The sequence below is a fragment of the Falco naumanni genome, chromosome 13 (genome assembly GCF_017639655.2).
Source record: "Falco naumanni isolate bFalNau1 chromosome 13, bFalNau1.pat, whole genome shotgun sequence".
Taxonomy (NCBI): domain Eukaryota; kingdom Metazoa; phylum Chordata; class Aves; order Falconiformes; family Falconidae; genus Falco; species Falco naumanni.
In genome coordinates, this window is record NC_054066.1 from 4,549,157 (window position 1) to 4,567,235 (window position 18,079).

The 18,079-nt window shown below is 43.2% G+C and overlaps 1 protein-coding gene across 1 annotated transcript in view; it reads right to left on the reverse strand.

Moving 5' to 3' along the window:
• The window catches only part of HS6ST1 (heparan sulfate 6-O-sulfotransferase 1), a 201,713-nt gene extending 185,036 nt beyond the window's left edge, over positions 1 to 16,677 (reverse strand). Inside the window, exon 1 of the mRNA XM_040613168.1 lies at positions 15,746 to 16,677. Within this exon, the coding sequence (XP_040469102.1) occupies positions 15,746 to 16,263 (518 nt within the window). The 5' untranslated portion in view covers positions 16,264 to 16,677. The remainder of the gene's footprint in view (positions 1 to 15,745) is intronic.
• Between the last annotated feature and the right edge of the window lie 1,402 nt (positions 16,678 to 18,079).

Here is an 18,079-nt window from a genome sequence, read left to right on the forward strand (position 1 = left end):
GCTGAGAGAATAAAGAATGAATTTCTCAAAACCTGCCTGTAGGTTTTGCATAGAGGCTCGGAAGCATGATTTAAAAACATGGCTTAGAAGCATGTAAACTTTTATAGAGTTTAAAGGGAGCTTAAACAACTAGGCTTTTGTTTCAACTTGCATCATCAAACAGGGTGGGGGAAAAAAAAGATTATGTGACATGTAGTGTAGTTCTAGCTTTAGCTATTCGTCACGTTTAAATTAGTTATAAATAGGAAGGGGGAAGAAAGGCAAATAACCAGAATAAATTGGTATAACCAGCTCCTACTCCAAATTCCCTTGCCAATATTAAACACTTGCTTAATTATTTTCTGGAACATAAGACCCGTATTCTTAATTGCAGAAATCCACTAAGATTCAGAGTTCCTGCTTCGTATCATACAAACCCAGTAACTGGATTTGTTTGGAGGGAGGACTGTTTCTATTTTATCCTGTGGGAAGTTGCTAACGCCCAGTCATTTCCCCCCTGTATTCTCTCCTCACTGACCCCAGACACCAATTCACATAAAACAGTTTTTCTTTTTGAGATGGGGATATTATAGCAGTATGCACTATACAGTAAATCCTCAAGTATCCAAGAACTTAATAGCTGACACCTTTGGAATTCACTAGCTCTGGTTCTCATCTATACTAGGGGGTTTTATTGCACTGATTCCAAAATTATTTTCAGAATAATTCAAGATGTCATGGTTCAGACAGATATAGCATCCTGCTTGAGTTTAATGCATCTATTTTAACTTGGTTTAAACTTTCACAAACATCTCAACACAAATGTACATTCCCATGAAAAGAAGTGGTAAAGAGCCATATGAATTCCTCTGTATGTAATTAATTCTACTGATTTCCTTAAGAGAAATAAGATCCTTTCCGCATCAGGCAAGCGTCTCTAAATCTCACTTACCCACAATACTATAGTTGACAAATATAACTGTTCTTTTTGTTCTCATGAGCAGTTATTTCCAGATTTATGATTGGTCAGGCTTCAATCCAGAAAACAGACTTTTCATGCCGGCCCCCAAATAACTTCAGAAGTCAGGAAATACAGCAGTTAGGAAAGGGGTGGACTCATCCTGCCTGAAGTATCTGGCAGACCAAGCAGCCCACATCTCCCAAATGTTCAAAGAATCCATCCTTCAATTTCTGCAAGATTTCCAGCTGGGTGTTACACATATAACCAGTGCTTTATCATAGCTAACCACTATCTATGTAGTATGTAAGAGAAACTATTTTTCATCCAGCAAGTTTCAGAAATTGCAGTTGCACCCTTCCTACTGTAATTTATACTGTCATTACAGTCCAACTACACCTCAAGCATCAAGTCCTCCCCCTCCAACATTAGTTAGAGCACAAGGAAGAAAATGCTTTCATCAAGGCCTTTCAAGAGAAAGCCTCAGGGGAAAGCTCTTTCCAAATGGAAACAGTCATGCTATGGACAGCCTGCAAGAAGATTCACTTCTTCATTTGTTTCAGGATATTTAGAAAAATGATTTAGAAGATCTTTACTTATAGCATCTGATTGTGTGACAAGATCTCTCACAGCTACCTTGCTACGCAGTCCAGTCCAAGCTCACTCCTTCCACAGATCCTGAGACAGGGAAGACCATACAACCCTCCTCATGGTGAGGCATAACCTACTAGAGTAAGCATATGGATGAGCCCTCAACATGCACATACTGTAATTCTAGATCTGGTGCCTTGCTGTATCCCATGGCGAGTGGTTTAACCTTCACCTCTCTCTGCATTCATAAAAAGAACACATAATATCCCAGCCTAGCATGGCACAGGAATTAACAGTTATACTGCAGAGGAATTTGAAGAGATATATGCACACATGCACATCCCGTGTATATGCTCTTCAAGAACAACAGCCCTTTATACCTTTGATAGGTAACAGCTTCATCATCGGTGGTTTCAAGACTGGGAAACTAATGAGATACATTTTTTCATTTTTGTGCAGGTAACCTATTTCAAAAGAGCTCCATGGTACAACATACAACAGATAATACAATACAAGATAACTACTGTTAAAATACTTCAGGTCAGGTAGCAAGCAGTACTTGCCCTGGATATGAAAAGTAGGCAAAGTTCTCTGCTGCCTTTTACGGATGATGCCTGGGCTAGTCAAAAATACAAACTGACATCCCAGTATTAGCCAGAATCTTCCCTTTTTGTGCACCAAGAGAGTTTGCTGCTAGTGCTGCTTCCTTCACATGCTGCTGTGCTGGGCCAGTCACAAAGCAAAAGCTCTCTTAACAACTTTGGTGATGTGGTGGGGAATAATGTCTGGTTCCCCCAGACATCATGAGAGAAGCAACCCTTGCACTTGAGAGCTCAACTGTCTGGGAGGAATATAAAACCTGTGTGGAACAGTTGCAAAATCCAGTACACACACACACATGCATGCACGTATCACCTTACAGTTTAGCAACATGAAAGCTGGCCGTGCAAATAGTGTGCATAACCCAGCCTTAGCATTGTCAAACAAACATGAAAACTTGCCTGAGCAAGCTGGGACAGGCAGCCAGGATAAGAACAATTTCTACTAGTTTCCCTGAAGTACCTAATAATATGGGCGACAATCCAGCTTTTGTAATACACAACTTCCACAGCCCTGGCTGGGCCTTTTGCTGGGATGGAAATGGGATGGACAGTTTCCTACTGCTTTCCAGTTGGTGAAATCCTATTAGGGTAAACAAAACTGTTTTCATCGACCAATTTCAAAGGTTTAGACAAAACAAGTGTATTTCTCCTGCTGACAGCTATGGTTACAAGCACAGTGGAAACATTTCAGCTAACTACAGGAATGTTTCTTCCCAGGAACTGCTGTCAGAAGCAGGTTAACACCTAGGTGAGAACTGCTGGCATAAGCAGAATCCAGAGAAGTCTTCAGTAATGTTTCTGACAAGAGAAAGTTCGAGGAAGACCTGACAGATACAACTGACTAGCAGGCCCTGAAAGCGATACTGCTTCACCCCTGCTTGAGCAAGCAGGATACTCCAGGACACGCAATGTCAGCCACCTCCAGGCAGCACGGACACATGATACCTTTCCCTCATGCAACACCCTGTTCGGCCACACCAAACCACTCATTTACCACACCACTACCTTATCCCACAGGAACCTGTACCCCAAACTGAGAAAACCGAAAGGACAGTGTAAAACCTCTGTATCACAGCCACCACAAGTTAATCCATTTCAAAGCACTAATACTGATTTTTGAGACCTCCCTCAAGCTTTGATTAGGGTTTCAGGGAGAGACACCTTCTTCACTGCATCACCACATCACAGAAGCTGCTATAAGCAGCATGTTACAGCATGGTTCTCAGTTGTCTCAAGGCAGCTAACAACGGAGAAAAAAGTTAAAAAGTTACACAGAACTTGCCAATTTATTTTTCCAAGGAATTACCCACATTATAAAAATATATTCTCAGAAGTTGCCAGTTAAACATCTAAATATGTTTTAGAAGTCAGGGACAAATGCCTTTAAAATTTACTAAGCTAGTTGTCTTACATACTGATTTTATTCAGACAAGACTTTTCAAGTATTTTTCTTGCACGTCATAGTCCAGTATTATTCCTTTAAAGAATTACACACAGTTTCAGCATCAAATCCTACCGAACTCCCAAGGTAAAGCAATTTGGTGGGAAGAAAGGCAAGAAATTCAAACTACATCTTCACTAAGATCAAAGAATATATGGTTATTTAACAAAAAGCCTTATTGTAACTAACAAGCCATCTAAAATCTGAAAATCCTAGTCAACACAAGGTGCCTAGGGCTTCTTCTTTCTTCCTCACCCCCAGTTATGGACCGGTTATTTCATTTTAATTCCGTCCCAAACCTCAGATGCTCCTTTTACCACCAGAAGTTAAGTAAACTCTTCCCACCATCAAACAACTTCCTGATATTCCGTTTTTGGCAGGGGGCGCATCAGTCCTCATGACATTTTACCAAATCCAAGTTCATACTACTAGAGTTGTGGCAGCTGGTTTTCAGTCTGTTATTAGCACCCCCGTGTCACAAGTAAGAGATGAACTACAGCTAGCCCTCTCTTACTAGAAACAGTCAACGACGGGGTTGTTTTTAAAAAAAGTTTTTTTCAAAGCTTGCGTATCATTTAGTGAATTTTGTTTTATCATTTCAATGTTTGGAGCTGGCATTTTCTTTAAAAAAAAAAAAAAGATGCTCTGATATCAACTGCTAGTGCACTTGTCTGCTTGGAGCCTCACTGACTTCTGAACACTTGGGTTGAAAATTGGTAACTGGCTATTAAAGTGTAACTGCTGAAAATAGTAATTGGCTATTTTTGAGCTTCTGTACTACATGTGTTTGCTATGTATGACTGACTGCATAAACAGGTGTCAGCTTCATCCAATTTAGTAGATGTCATGAAAACAACCCTTTCTGAGTAGTGTTAAGAAGCTCATCCTAAGATGGTAATACCTCACTCAAAAGATTTAAGTTTATTGACTGTATTAAATTTGACTGTTGAGATTACCAGTTGTTTCTGATGTTGGCATAGTTATGTTTTGTAAACCTAAAACTTTCTGACCTATTACAAAAGGGGCTATTCAAGAATTGGAACAAAAAGAAACTCCAAGCAAAAAACTCAGGACACAACCAGCATTTGAAAACAGATGCATGGATTTTCTTTTCATATTCTGTAATGTGCAGGGTTCACAGTGCTGGAGTACGACCATCTTCTCTGTCAGAAGTCTGCAAATTTAAGTATAGAAAAAAAAACACAGGACATTTTTGTAGCTACTTCCTGCCATGTTAGGCCTCAAGCTGCTAGTCTACTCAGTGTCAGAAACTCTTAAATGCATGCAAACGGTAAATGGACAACATTCACATCATGACTAAGAAAGGTGGATGAAGGTGATCACACACAGTTATGAGATGAAATTTTGGTTAAAAAAAAGCACGCTAAAAAACAAGCACGAGGTTCAAGTAAATTATTTCACCCTCTTCTGACTGACCCTAATTCAACAAAGCACCTGATGTCTTGCAAGAGTATAAAGCATTCAGAGAGTAATACATCCTATTAAACACATTTTCCCTACGAAAATATAGCTGATTTAGCTTCTTTATTAAGTGATTAGTTTAGAAGCACCCAAAAAGCGACCAGAGGGTTTGCAGCACATTGAAGGACTTTCTAGGCATAGAGGACTACTTTGACCATGGCTGGTACACCACAGAATGAAGAGTCAAGTCATGGGCATCTAAGCAAAGATGACACAGCCTTCAGGTAAACTAAGCATACGACAGAAAACCACCCTAGCATTTCAGCTCCTGCTTCAGCACCAAACATTTCTGAGGCTGTCTAATCAAAATACCAATGCTAACCTTTTTAATTGGTAATAGCATTCATCATGTGTAGAATAGCACAGGTTCATGAGCTCTCAGTCATGAACAACCACCAAGGAACTGCATTTCAAGATAGGAGACCTCTCCCTTGATAAACACATTGGGCATATTCAAAAGTGTGACTACCTGCCTGAAAATTCAAGATGTGATGGAAGAGGGGACTAATGGCTGATTCAGAGTTCAAGTCCTACTTCTAGTAAATTGTGAGAGTGAAAAGGGTTAGGCAGCAAAAAAATCTCTAAAGTGAAAGAGCAAGATTTCAGTTATCAGGTTCAGGAAGGTAGTATTGAAGTCATCAAGGCGCCAGAAGATGCCAGCCTGGAGGGAAGTGTCAGTTCACAGAACAGAAAATAAAGGCTGTTCAGATATTATGAAGAAATAACACACTGCTCAGACAAAGCCTGTTTGCAAAGTACAGGAGAAAGAGCAGGATTAAATGCTGTGCCTGAATAATGGTTTGAATTAAAAAGGGCAATACTGAGTCATTAGTCTTCAGCACAATATTACATTTCAAAATCAAAGCTACAAGTAGCAACAGTAGGAATTCTGATACACATAACACATATGTCTGTTAAAAATACATGCCCTTACCACAATAACGGTGAAAACAGTGGTGAAGTCTTTGCCCAGGTCCAAGGCTCTACTGGAGTCAGGCTATGTATACACTTGAAAGATGCTATTTTAAACATATAAGAAAATCTGGTCAAATTAATCAAAGGAAAACTTCAGATCAAAAAAAGGCTCAAGGTTATTTATATTGGATGTGTTGCACATAATGACAGCAACCACAACACTATAGTCAGTGATGGAAACTCCACTCAGATGCTTGGGACAAGAAGTTCCAGTTTTGTTCTCTAGAAAAGATGCTAAGGCATTTCCTTATCTTAAAGAGTTCCCATGCATATGTACCAGCTGTCATGTACAGTACACAATGGATGAAGTATTTCCCTTAATGGGGGTTTTAATCTAAATGACCCCTACTGTACTTGCGTTAACAGCCAGGATAAAACCGTTCAGACTTCCTCCTTGCAAAACTACCCAAGTCACATATGTATTTTCTCTTTCAAAGACCTAAAAAAAGGTACAGGTGGCAAGAAAGAGAAGAGAAAGAAGCAAAGAACAGAAGGTAATCCTGTCTTTTATGATTTAAGGCACGTTAACAGAAGGGATGGTTGGCTGATTATGATTATACTCTGCAATTCTTGTGCTCCTTGTTCTTTTCCATCTCCACTAGGAAAGCAAAACCTGTCAGGAAACTGGTGAGTCAGCATGCTGCTGCTGTTTGTCTTAGCTATGAGACATTGATTTTTTCCCCAACGCTTTGATACAGGGTCACAGGTATCCTAACTAAAATCTTTACTGAGAGCAAGGGGGTCACGGCAGCAAGAGCTGTTAGTTTAAACAAAAAAGTCAATTCTATTTTTACAGTATTTATTTGGACATTTAAACTTTCTAAGAGACCTGAGAGGAAAAAATACAAAAAAGACTTTTTTCTTTTAGCTGTTTAAAATAAAAAGGAAAGAACAATGCATGCACTTCACAAATTCTTCCTTCAAAAGTCACTATTTCTCTGTAATCAGGTATCTTATACATGTGTACAACTAATTAACTCAAGAACTAAAGCTAAAATAGGGTAACTCCAATACATGGAAGGAGTTTTCAAAAGGCAGCACTTCTACTTCTCTACCACTTGTCCAGAAACCAGGCCCCTTTCAAGGTATCTGAAATCAGACAATGAAAAGTCACCAGGCATTTTGAAACTCTAAGCAGTGCTATTTGGCCAGAAAATCTTAAATCATCTTGTTAGTACTTCAAGAGTAATGTTATCCAAAAAGGAAATTTGGTATAATTTAAAAACAAAAATGCAAAGGCAGCTCAGGAAGCTCAGAGGTCTCCCCACTCGCATAGAAGAGCTCCATAAAAGAAATGATAATATTTCAGTCTACAGTGAGGTGTAATCAAAGAATCTCTGCTTAATAGGCTGGAGATTAGTTATGAAGCAAAACACAGAGTCAGGCCATAAAAAGTTAATTGCAAATCACTGTTTTCTTGTTTAAATTGGCAGGAAATTGTGAAATATTTCCTCTATAAAAACATAGGTGAGCTATTATGTAGAATTTACCATTAATAAGGTGGAAGGAAGTACAGAGCAAAGTAGTAATAACATGCTAAGAAACCAGTTGCTTCTGAAAGAGACAAAGTCACTGGACAGGAAAAGTCTGTAAATTAATATAAAATTCTGAGATTTACGGTCAAAGCCAGCTCTAAGACTGATCAGTAAGAGTTGTTTTAGGTTGTGCATGTATGGAACATCGGGTGCTATTTACCGTATACTTTGTAAGAGGCTTTGAATTATACAGGGGAAAGAGCTATAGAATTAGTACTGCTAAGAAGTTCCGGTTACAGTTAGAGGTGGACAACAGGAGATTCTTAATCCTCTCTGGATGCGTCATCCAAACAGAGATGCCCAAGAATATTTCATATCCTTAGGTCTACTGAGCAGTTTGTGGATGAGGCAGCATTCAGTATAGTACATCATACTTCTGAGGCTAAACACAGAAATGAATGGATGTGTGCTATTTAATACAACTAGAAACAACTAAATCCTTTTCATCTGACTTCTCTCTGCATGCACCTTTCCTGAAAACACTTTTTCCAGTCATGAGACATCTCAGGCTCCAATAGCCTTGCATTGGTAAATAGCTCCTCCTTTGGCAGTAACATACAAGACTGACTGAAGCATCCTCTTCAGATCTGAAGCTTGACATGCTACAGTACAAAGGTGTTTAACACACTTTGTGTCTTTGTGGCAATAATCTCCAAAGGACTCTTCAGAGAGATTCTAAAGATTGGATTCTTAGCAGAGTGCTCTGTTACGGAAATAGAAGGGTGAACAAAAATACACCAAATAGTGATTACAGAAACTGTGTCGCCTTGAATCTACGCTAGTGGTTTTTTCCTCATCAATTCTATTTTAATTACTTTTTCTAAAGTAGAAATTGGTTTTTTTTATTTTTAAGGTAAACCACTATTTCAGAAACAAGAGAATTTGTAATGGACTTCAGCTCTGTGTTCCTCCTGTACTTCATATACTCTTTAAACACACTAACATCTTTGTTTAGGATGACATTTGCTTCCGATATTTAAGCATCCTTCCCTTCCATTCACATCAAGCACGACTCCATCAAAAAATCTTGACTTGGCAGTATCACATTTGTGATTATTAGGAATTAAAGACCATGCTTCAGCTTTGCTTGACAAAGCACAGTTTCAGCCAATAATGGAAAACTTCTCCCTGCTTTAATACTTTCTGGAAATACAGACAAAGATAAGCTTTGTGGAGTTAAGACTATGTCACTTTGCCTTTCTAAAGCATGCATGAGCCCAAGTATCCACTGACAAAGTGTTACCTATTTAAAGCATTACTACCACAATTTGGTAAAGCTGCTGCCAAATAACTGGAAGTTTAAAATAAAGAGACATGAATCAGTGACCTTGGTTCCATGAATGACTGAAGGCAACTGCCCATGCTGCTTTCCCACTTTTTGAGATGTACAAAAGACATAAACTGTAAAAGACAGCACGGTGTACAGTAGGGAGACTCAGAATGCGTGTGATACATTCAATAAGCCAGATATGCCTAAATGAATTTTAAATCAGCGTGTTCTCTCCGTACAGTTACTCTTTGCTTCCAGGTCACAGTAACAAGAATACCACAGCCACAACCAAAACCCCTTTGACTAATGTCTGTCATGATCCTTCCGTGGCTTTGCTTGTCACTGTTGTGACTAACATTTGGGTCAGGAACATGTTGGCAAGGAGTCATGCAGGACTCTGACGAGCATTGCATCCAAATATGACTCAGGTAAGGCACATCAATTTAACCTATGAAATGAAGTTTTCTTAAATAACTCTGGGCTCGCATATCCTGAATTACTTTCTAGAAAACGGGTTCCAGGTTACGCTCCTCCAATTTCTACAACAGGCTGCCAAAAGCTTCTGCTGACTGCTGAAAACACCCATTAAATCTAACCCTGCAAATCAATGAAGGAAGAGGCCACAAGAGGAGGCTAATCTCTTCCTCCTTCCTAGAAGGAACAGATGGCCCAGAGGGAAGGCAGTATTGTAATAAGCTCCAAGTTATAACATAATCTCCTCTAGCAATGCTTTCTTAAGAGGCAATATGACCTCTTCGAGTTCACATCCTAATATCCAACTACAGATCTTCAGTTTTCTGCAGGGAAGAGGCCTCAGCATACACACTCAGGCATGCCCTACTCAGTCACACCAGGTAAATCTGCAGCTATTCTATCAGACAACATCAAATTCACACACTTGCACATCACAGGTTATTTTTCACCTAAAGCCCCTACAGTACTAATAAACTCAAATTTTCTTAAATCACATCAATTTTCTTAAATCACAGATTTCTTTCAAGATGCAACACAAAGTTCACAAGGTGAAATTGCTCAGGGTCACATTAGTTTGGAAGAGATGCACACATACACACAAAAATTATTCAGTGAGTGATACAGGCCCTCTATTTGCCATTTCAAACTGACAAAATAGGACCATTCAGCAGAGCCCTGAAAACAGAGCATGGCATTGCTTTGGCCAAGACGTTTCACATAAAATATTACAAACTGTAATCTCCAAGTAATTAACCCCCCAAAATTTGCATGCACTAGTGTGGTGGAATACATCAGCTGTGCATCTGCAGAGGACTGTTTCTTAAAAACTGTCATTATACTGGGAGTATATATGAAAGCACCCAGTTCAGCTATTAATAAAATTCAAAACATCTGTTTTAAAATAGTTATTTCTGAATTGTTGCTTGTTTTTTTTAAAAAAAGTGATAGCACAGGTTTTACTCAGAATAGCATACATTTTTGTTTGTAGAGTGGGATATGATAAGGGCAAAAAGGCAAAATCTGAGGTCTATCTAAAGAGCGTTTGCAAACTTCTAAGCAGAAAAACCAAAATTACTATGTTATGATGCAACTTTTGTTTAAAGATTAATGAAAAACAGCCAAATGCATCGTTTCGCAAAGCCAGGTTAGTGTAAGTATACACTCAAGCAGGAACATATCTAAGGACACATCCTTTTGCTTTTCCTATTTTTTACTTTTGTTGGCAGAGTAATTAAACCTAGTATACTAGCCAAAACTCTTAAGCTCAGAGACATACAGTACCTTAAACTTAAAGCAGCTACTTGAAGAGTTCCAACTTTCAGTGACTTTCAGTCACTTATGTCACATTTGAAGATTGTCACTACAAAACTATCTGGCCCTTCAGAATTGTTTGGCTCTGAAAGACCAACCTGGCTTTATGGGTGAGCACAACCAGATGCAAAAGATCTCATGTCAGAGAGTAGGCTTTAAAATACTCCACATGCTAAGGATTTGAGAGAAGACTCAGGCTACCGAAAATAGCCTTTTATTGATGTTTCTCTTAAAGATTAGTGGGGAAATAAGTCTGAGTCGAACTAGTGAGTGGATAAAATGCCCCTTGCTCTCTGCAGACAGGTATTTCACAACCCCCAGCAAACACACAGATCCACAAAGAATGATAAGCCTAAGCTTTTAAAAAGTGCTAATATTATAAAAATGATTTGGTAAAGCCTTTCATTCTCAAACAGTTGGTCTCTTGACAATGTGTCTCTGCAGCTCCTAAGCACACATATAATAAAATCCTCATCAAGAACAGATCCCTGCAAAGGGACAGATATGTGGTTGGAAGCTGTGAAAGTTCACACTTCAAAAAAATCAAACTAACAAACTGCTGAGCCCTGTTAATGGTTTCTTAAAAAAAAAACCCAAAACCAAAAAACAAACCTAACCCAAAACATAAGCTTTAAATAGCTTACCAGAAAGATTCTAAAACTTGGGCTGATCTGTTTAATGGCAGGTTTTACTAACCTGCCATAGATTTCTTACATAAAAGTATCGATTTTTTTATTTCTAAAGCATATGAAATCTTGAGAGGGAAAAAAGGAAAAAAAAAAAGAACAAAAAAAAAAGTATTGAAATTGGAAGCATACACATACTTTCATAATCACCAAGAAATACTACTGTCACTTTTTTTGTCCATAGATGAACTCAGAAACCAAACTTCTATGACAGACTAGCATCGAAACACATACACAAAGCCAAGACTAAGCTAGCGTCTTGAGGTGCTGCATTAAAAAAAAATTAAAAAAAATAAAAATCTACCCAGTGCTTGAAACAGCGTAACAGAATGCAGAGCACGCATATGAGCGGCGGGAGCACAGAGCCAGCAATGCCCTTCCAGCACTCCACCAAGTACATGGGTTCTCCACAGCAACAGGGAGCTTGCACAAAATGTAGTTTTAAAGGAGCCTTAAAATCCTTTGCACATGAATTATGTATCTTCAGGAAAATGCCTTCTTAAATGCTCTTGTTTTCATGAGGCAGAAGAAACCAGTAGGATAACAACAAAGCCTGGGTTGTTTGGGTTTGAGTTGTTGGTTTTGTTGGTGGGTTGGTTGTTTTTTTTTGAGAAGAAGTAGGAGAGGAAACACGTCTGATTCCTTCAGTGTGATTTATTTGTTTTATTGTTTCTGCAGCACATTACATCAGAGTTAAGCTCACGCATGAAGTGTCCTACAAGGACAACCTCAGAACATCTAGCTCTGCTCTTGTGTTAGGAGCATGGAAGAAGGATGCAGCCAGAAGGGCACTGAATCACATTTCCTCCAGAGGCTAACAAGGGAACCTTTCCAACACTTCCAAGGGCTCTCATTCAATCCTTTAACAGAGGTGACAGACAAGTTACTAGTGGAGCACTGCACAGATTTTTCTAATTCTGGAAGTCAAATTAAAGAATTGAGTTTGGCTTTTTTTCAGAATCAACTTAAGAGATTAGTTCTCCTGCAGTTTTAGGTGAGACAAATTTAAGGGAGCAGTTCACAGAAACTGCTTTCTGAAATACCATCATGATGACTCAAAGCACGCATCCTAGTATTACTGCTTTTAAAGTATTTTGTAGTGGTTATTTATGCCTAACAGTACAAGGAATAAATAGGCCTCCAATCCCAAAATCTCAGAATCTGCCCTCTACTACAGCCATGAAGAGAACTGCAGCTAAGCACTTTAACTGATAAACATAGCCAGCTTCAGAGTTCCTTGGAGTCCCAAGTTTTACAGCCCCCAAACAAATCAATCTCTTTCTTTTACTGGCTGTGTATAAAACATAACATTTGCTTCAAGAAGTGCCTGTCCAGAAGTCTTCTGAATACAAAACAGAGAAAGTCACTAGTTGGGGGGGGCAGGAGGGGGATGAGAAACAGTAATTTGATTTTTTTTTTTTTTTTTGTAGAGTGCTGACCCATTACAGCTAAAACACCCATCTCTAACTGCTTACTACAACAATGCAAAAGAAAGACAGAAAGAAGAAAAAAAATTGCAGTCTTGGGCAATGTAGGGCTCCTAATCATTCAGTCTAACACAGAACAGCAGAACAATAAAAAGAGCAATCGCATTGTAAATTTATGTACCATGCACAGGTTATGGAATGTAGTGCAATAGGGCACTGTGCAGTGACAAAACTGCATTCCTTACAAAGTTAACAGCTTTAAGCTCATGATTTGTACATGTGGGCAATACCGAATGCCCTTCATGCTTTCCAACATTCACTAGAAGGCAGATTTATCTGTAATCACTAGATAGCTGTTTTGTTTTGGAGGATAAACATATAGTTGGAAGCACAACGATTTAAACTTCGCATTAAGTGGCAAATGCAGAGGCCAGTACATTAGGTTTAAAAGCTGAAATTGAAGACCACACTCCAAAACCCTGAGTAGATACTACTAGACTCTGAGTTAACCCTGTTGCAATAGTTGTTTGCCACTCCTTTTTCTTATTTTTTTTTTCTTTTCCAAAAGGAGGTAAGTTTTCATAGTTCAGTTGCATTATAAAACACTAGCCTCTCTAGCATATGCCTTATGTAAAACCATGTTCTGTTTCAACATAAGAAATCCAACATTCACAATGGAGAAATAAAGTTATATTGTGCTTATTGTAATGGACATAACAAGACTATCCTTTTTCTAACAAAGAAAATACATCATATTTTTATTTTAAACAAGCATGGCTTGTCTCTTATTCCCAATTTTCTTAGCCACGAAATAACAGTTTGGCGACGGTGCGTACTAAACTGGACTGCAGTACAACAGAGCAGGATCCTAGGACAGTATTACTAAAATAACCAGCAGATCTTCATTGCACCAAAACCATCCCCACGATACAATCAACAGTAAATTCTGGTTTTTGTTAAACAGACCAAGATGGTAAACCTTGTATTATCTAAAATTACACATCATTTCTCTTACACTGCTGAACACAAAGTTCTGATTTAGATTTAATGGAAAGTACTGAGACCACATTAAGCTGAACTATCTCTGGATATGCGCAGACATGAGGGAGTGGGACAGGATTAATTATTTTTCCTACATATCCAAAATTCAAAATAGTGAAGTAGCATATAGAAGCATATAGTTCCTGATGTCCCAAAACAAATGGCAAAGAAATTCTCATTTACAAGCACCTGAGATGAGGCAATAGGCTTCTGGTTCTCAACTTCCTATGAGTTGCAGTAAGGAATTTCACTGCTACTTCTCAGCTGAAGTGCCCTGCTCTCAGGTACCTATACAAAAAAACAACTGCTAAACAGGATGAGATAGATAAATACTGAACACATAGCAGATTTTAATGCAAAATTACCAACAGAAGCTCACAAGGCTCTGAGACAATTCATAAAACCACACAAGTCTTTATATAAGGTTAATGGTTTGCTAGCCAAGTGCCAAGGTTCACAAAACGGGTATTTTTTTTTAATCAAATTTGAACTTTATGCATTTTTCTTTAACAACACTTCACTAAAATCTCAACAACCAGAAGCTGAGGATGTTTTACTTTTAGGTGTTTCAAGCACCTTATTAATAAAATAAGAGACCACAGGAAAGCCTGAATACTCAGCCCTTTAGATACGTACTTGAGGTTGCTGCTCCTGGGTCAGGCAGCATGACAGCAATCTGAGCATAGTACTTGGATGACTAACACTGAAACAGGCTGAAAACAGCAGCAATCATGACAGAGACAATAAAGAACCCTGGCAATTGCACACAGCTCTAGTGAAAGAAAAATTATTAAAAATCGCTTTTAAAAAACACAGAGAAAAAAAAGAACTATGACGCTAAAATATACTTTCTTAAAAGGCCACTTTCACAAACGGGATTATGTATAGTATTAACAGTACGCATATAAATAAAGCATATGGCATAAGCAGAAGTTACCATAAGGTCTTGAACACCTTTAAGAATGAAACTTTTAAGGCAAACAGATTACAAAGTTCATAATAAAAACACTGGTATGTCAAGGAAGGTGTGCACGATGTTTAAAAAAATAGCAACTAACCAAAAAAAACCCTGTGCTGAGCTAGAAGAACATGATCTGTGAGATCTTAATACAAGCCTTTACCAGAGTACGTCAAACAGAAAATTGCTCTGAAGCTTATAATTTATAAAGAGACCAAGGCAGAGAAATCATGGCATAAGAGGGCAGAAATACACAGGGTGTTCAACCGGGATGCACCAAGAGGTGCTTTAGGATGGCTCTCCCTCTCCTGGTGCACAGGCAAGGGAGATGCATGGAACAAGGCACAGGATAGCTCCTTTCCCAAAAGATTTCACCTCAGGTCTCCCATCAAGGTAAACCGCAAGGAACATATGAAAGGGTGTTTAAGGAATGTTTTCTGCAACGTGCAAAAGAACTATCAGGCAGACTAGGGGAGTAAAACAAGGAGGTGAGCATGAAGCCTGGCAGGCTGCTGTGCCTCTCCTCAGTTGCGCTGGAGAACAATTTGAGCTGGAGCAAAAGGGGTGCACAGGTTAGGGCAAAGCCGATTTACAAAGGGATGCTTGAGGCTAAAGTATGGTGTAATGGATACTAAAAGCTGGCAAGCGAGGTCCAAGATAAAAGACCAAACGTTTCCAGAAGAGAGCAAGTGGCACAAATACATAGGCTTGCTAGAGGATCCACAGAGGCTGCCGGAGCAGGAGAGCAGGGGCTGAGGGTGCAGTACGCTGGGTACGTGGGAGGGACAGAGCGGTGTATTTGCCTGGGAATGCAGAGGGACGGTGCAGGGCACAGCCTGGAGGACGGGAGGGGAGAACAGGTGAAGCGGCGGAGGAAGGGCTCAGGGCAGGCTGGGGCACAGCGCGTTAGCAGCACGCTGCGCCGCACAGGGCTGGGGGCTCCGCCGGGGTGGCAGGCGGGGGGCGGGCGGCCCGGGGGGCAGCGGGGAAGGGGCAGCCGGCGGCGGGCCGGTACCTGGGCGTCTTGGCGGCGGCGCTCTCCCGGCGGTCCAGCACTCCGGGCACGCAGTTGGTGAGCTCGGTCCAGTCGGCGTGCAGCCCGCAGCTCCAGCCCGTGGAGAAGCGGGAGAAGAGCCAGGTCTCCCGGCGGTTGGGGCGGTAGCAGGTGCACTTCTTCTGCCCGGGCCGGCAGTCGCAGGGCACCTCCAGCCGCACGTTCTGCACCAGGTGGCGGCCGAAGGTGGTGCCGCCGGTCTTCTGGATGTGCAGGAAGACGATCACGTCCTCGCCCTTCATGTCGAAGGCGAGCTCCCGCTCCAGCTCCCGCACGGGGAAGTAGTACTTCTTCACGTAGTGCGGGTCCGGTGTGGGAAAGAGGTCCAGCTCCTCCGAGTAGGAGCGGCCGCTGGGGGAACCTAGGCTGAGCCCCGGCCCCACGTACTGGTACAGGATAAGCATGAAGCACACCGAGACGGCCACGATCAGCAAGAACTTGCTGGTCCTCTCAACCATGGTCCTTCCCGCACGCTTCATGTGTCACCATCTCCCGGGGCTGCCAGCGCTGGGCAGACGGCGGCGGTGTCGGGGGGCGGGCGGCAGAGCCCGGCGCCTGTGCCAGCCGCCTCCCCCCGCTGCTCCCCGGAGCAGAGCCTTCCCCGGGGGCGGCGGGCCGCTCCCCGGCTCGTCTCGGCTCCCCGCTGTCCCCGCCCGCCCCGCCGCGGGCAGCGCCGGGAGCGGGGCAGGGGCAGCCCGCAGCCAGCCGCTCCGGAGGGGCCGCGGCAGCGCGGCGAACTTGGAAGAGCGGAGCAGGAGGGGGGCGGAGAGGGACCGAAATGCAACACCAGCCCCCTCCCGCCCTCCCCCCGCTTCAGGAAGCCAACCCCATCCCGCCGCTGCCTCCGCCGCGGCGCTCCGCCGTGCCCCAGCCCCAGCGGCACCGGCGCGGCAGCGCCCGCCCCCGCCGCCGGCTGCACACGGACTCGGCTCGGCCGGGAGCGAACGCTTCCTGCCCGCGCCGCCCCGCGCCCGGCATGCACAGCGCCGCCGCGCCGCCCCGGCCCGCCCGGCTGCGGGCACGCACCGCGCCCCGGCTCGGGCTGGCGGCTCTGCCCGCTCCCGGCCTGCCCGGCTGGGGGCACACACCGGGCCCCGGCTGGGGCTGCGGTTCCGCCTGCAGCCGCCCCGGCCCGCCTAGCTGCGGGTACACACCGGGCCCCCAGATCGGGCTGCGGCACCGGCTGCGGGTACGCACCGGGCCCCGGCTCGGGCTGCGGCTCCGGCTGCAGCCGCCCCGGCCCGCCCGGCTGCGGGCACACAGCGGGCCCGCGCTGCGCCCGGCTGGGGCTGGCGGCGCCGCCCGCAGCCGCTTGGGGCCTCGGACCCCGGCGCCCCGGCCACCCGCTGGGATCACTCGCGCCGCTGAGCCGGGTGGGCTGCGAGGTGGCTGCGGCGCCCCGAGGCTGCCCCCGCTTTTGGGGGCAGGCGTTCTCTGCCACCGTAAAATTCGTGCCGTAAGGCGAGCCCCGGTGCTCCTCGGGGGCTAGGTTTCTACTCCCTGTTTGAAACGACAATTATTAGGAATGAGAAAATTTGCATGGAAATAGCAGTAGGTCTTCTCACATGTCTGCTCCCGCCGCGGCCGCCACATGGGACACCACAAGCCTCTAGTTGCAGTGTCGCAACTGGATGCAACAGGAGAATGCTCTGGTCACACAGAGGAGGAGGATGGCTGCGAGCTGGATGGATGGCCTGTGCCCACCAGCAGCCATGTAATTTGAGAATAATAATAGGTGAAGTTGAGGCAAAGATCAACAGAGGTGTTATTTACAGAAAACTTTGCCAGCGAAAAGCGCTCTGCTGGTGTGCCGGGCAGCCTTCCACCCGGCAGCGGTGCTGCTGCAGAATTCATTTGCTATACAGTGGTCTGGCAAGTAAAGCAAAACATTGGAAGACCCAGGAGCTGCCGGGTCCGTCGCTGGCTTACACCGATGTCCTCTGTAGGGCAGTAGTTAGCAGGTCGAGATCCAGGAACAGTACGGTAAGGACCTACAGAGGCCGGCTGCTGAGCTTAAGGCTGGGCTTCATCACCTTCCCGGAGCAGAGGCCTCTCCGGCAGGTGCAGGAAGGGTCCTGGCACGGGTCCTTCGCCGGTGCCGGGAGGCCGGTGGGGTTCACTGCCACGGGGCGGCCCGGCAACCCCAGAACATCACCGTCTGGTGCATGTAAATGGGCAATGAAACATTGCCCCGTGTCAGAAAGCACAGCAAGGCGCAGGGTAACGGCAGTCATGCTGGCGCTTCCGATAGACATGAATTACCGTCTATGCAGAATTAATAATATGAACAGTTGT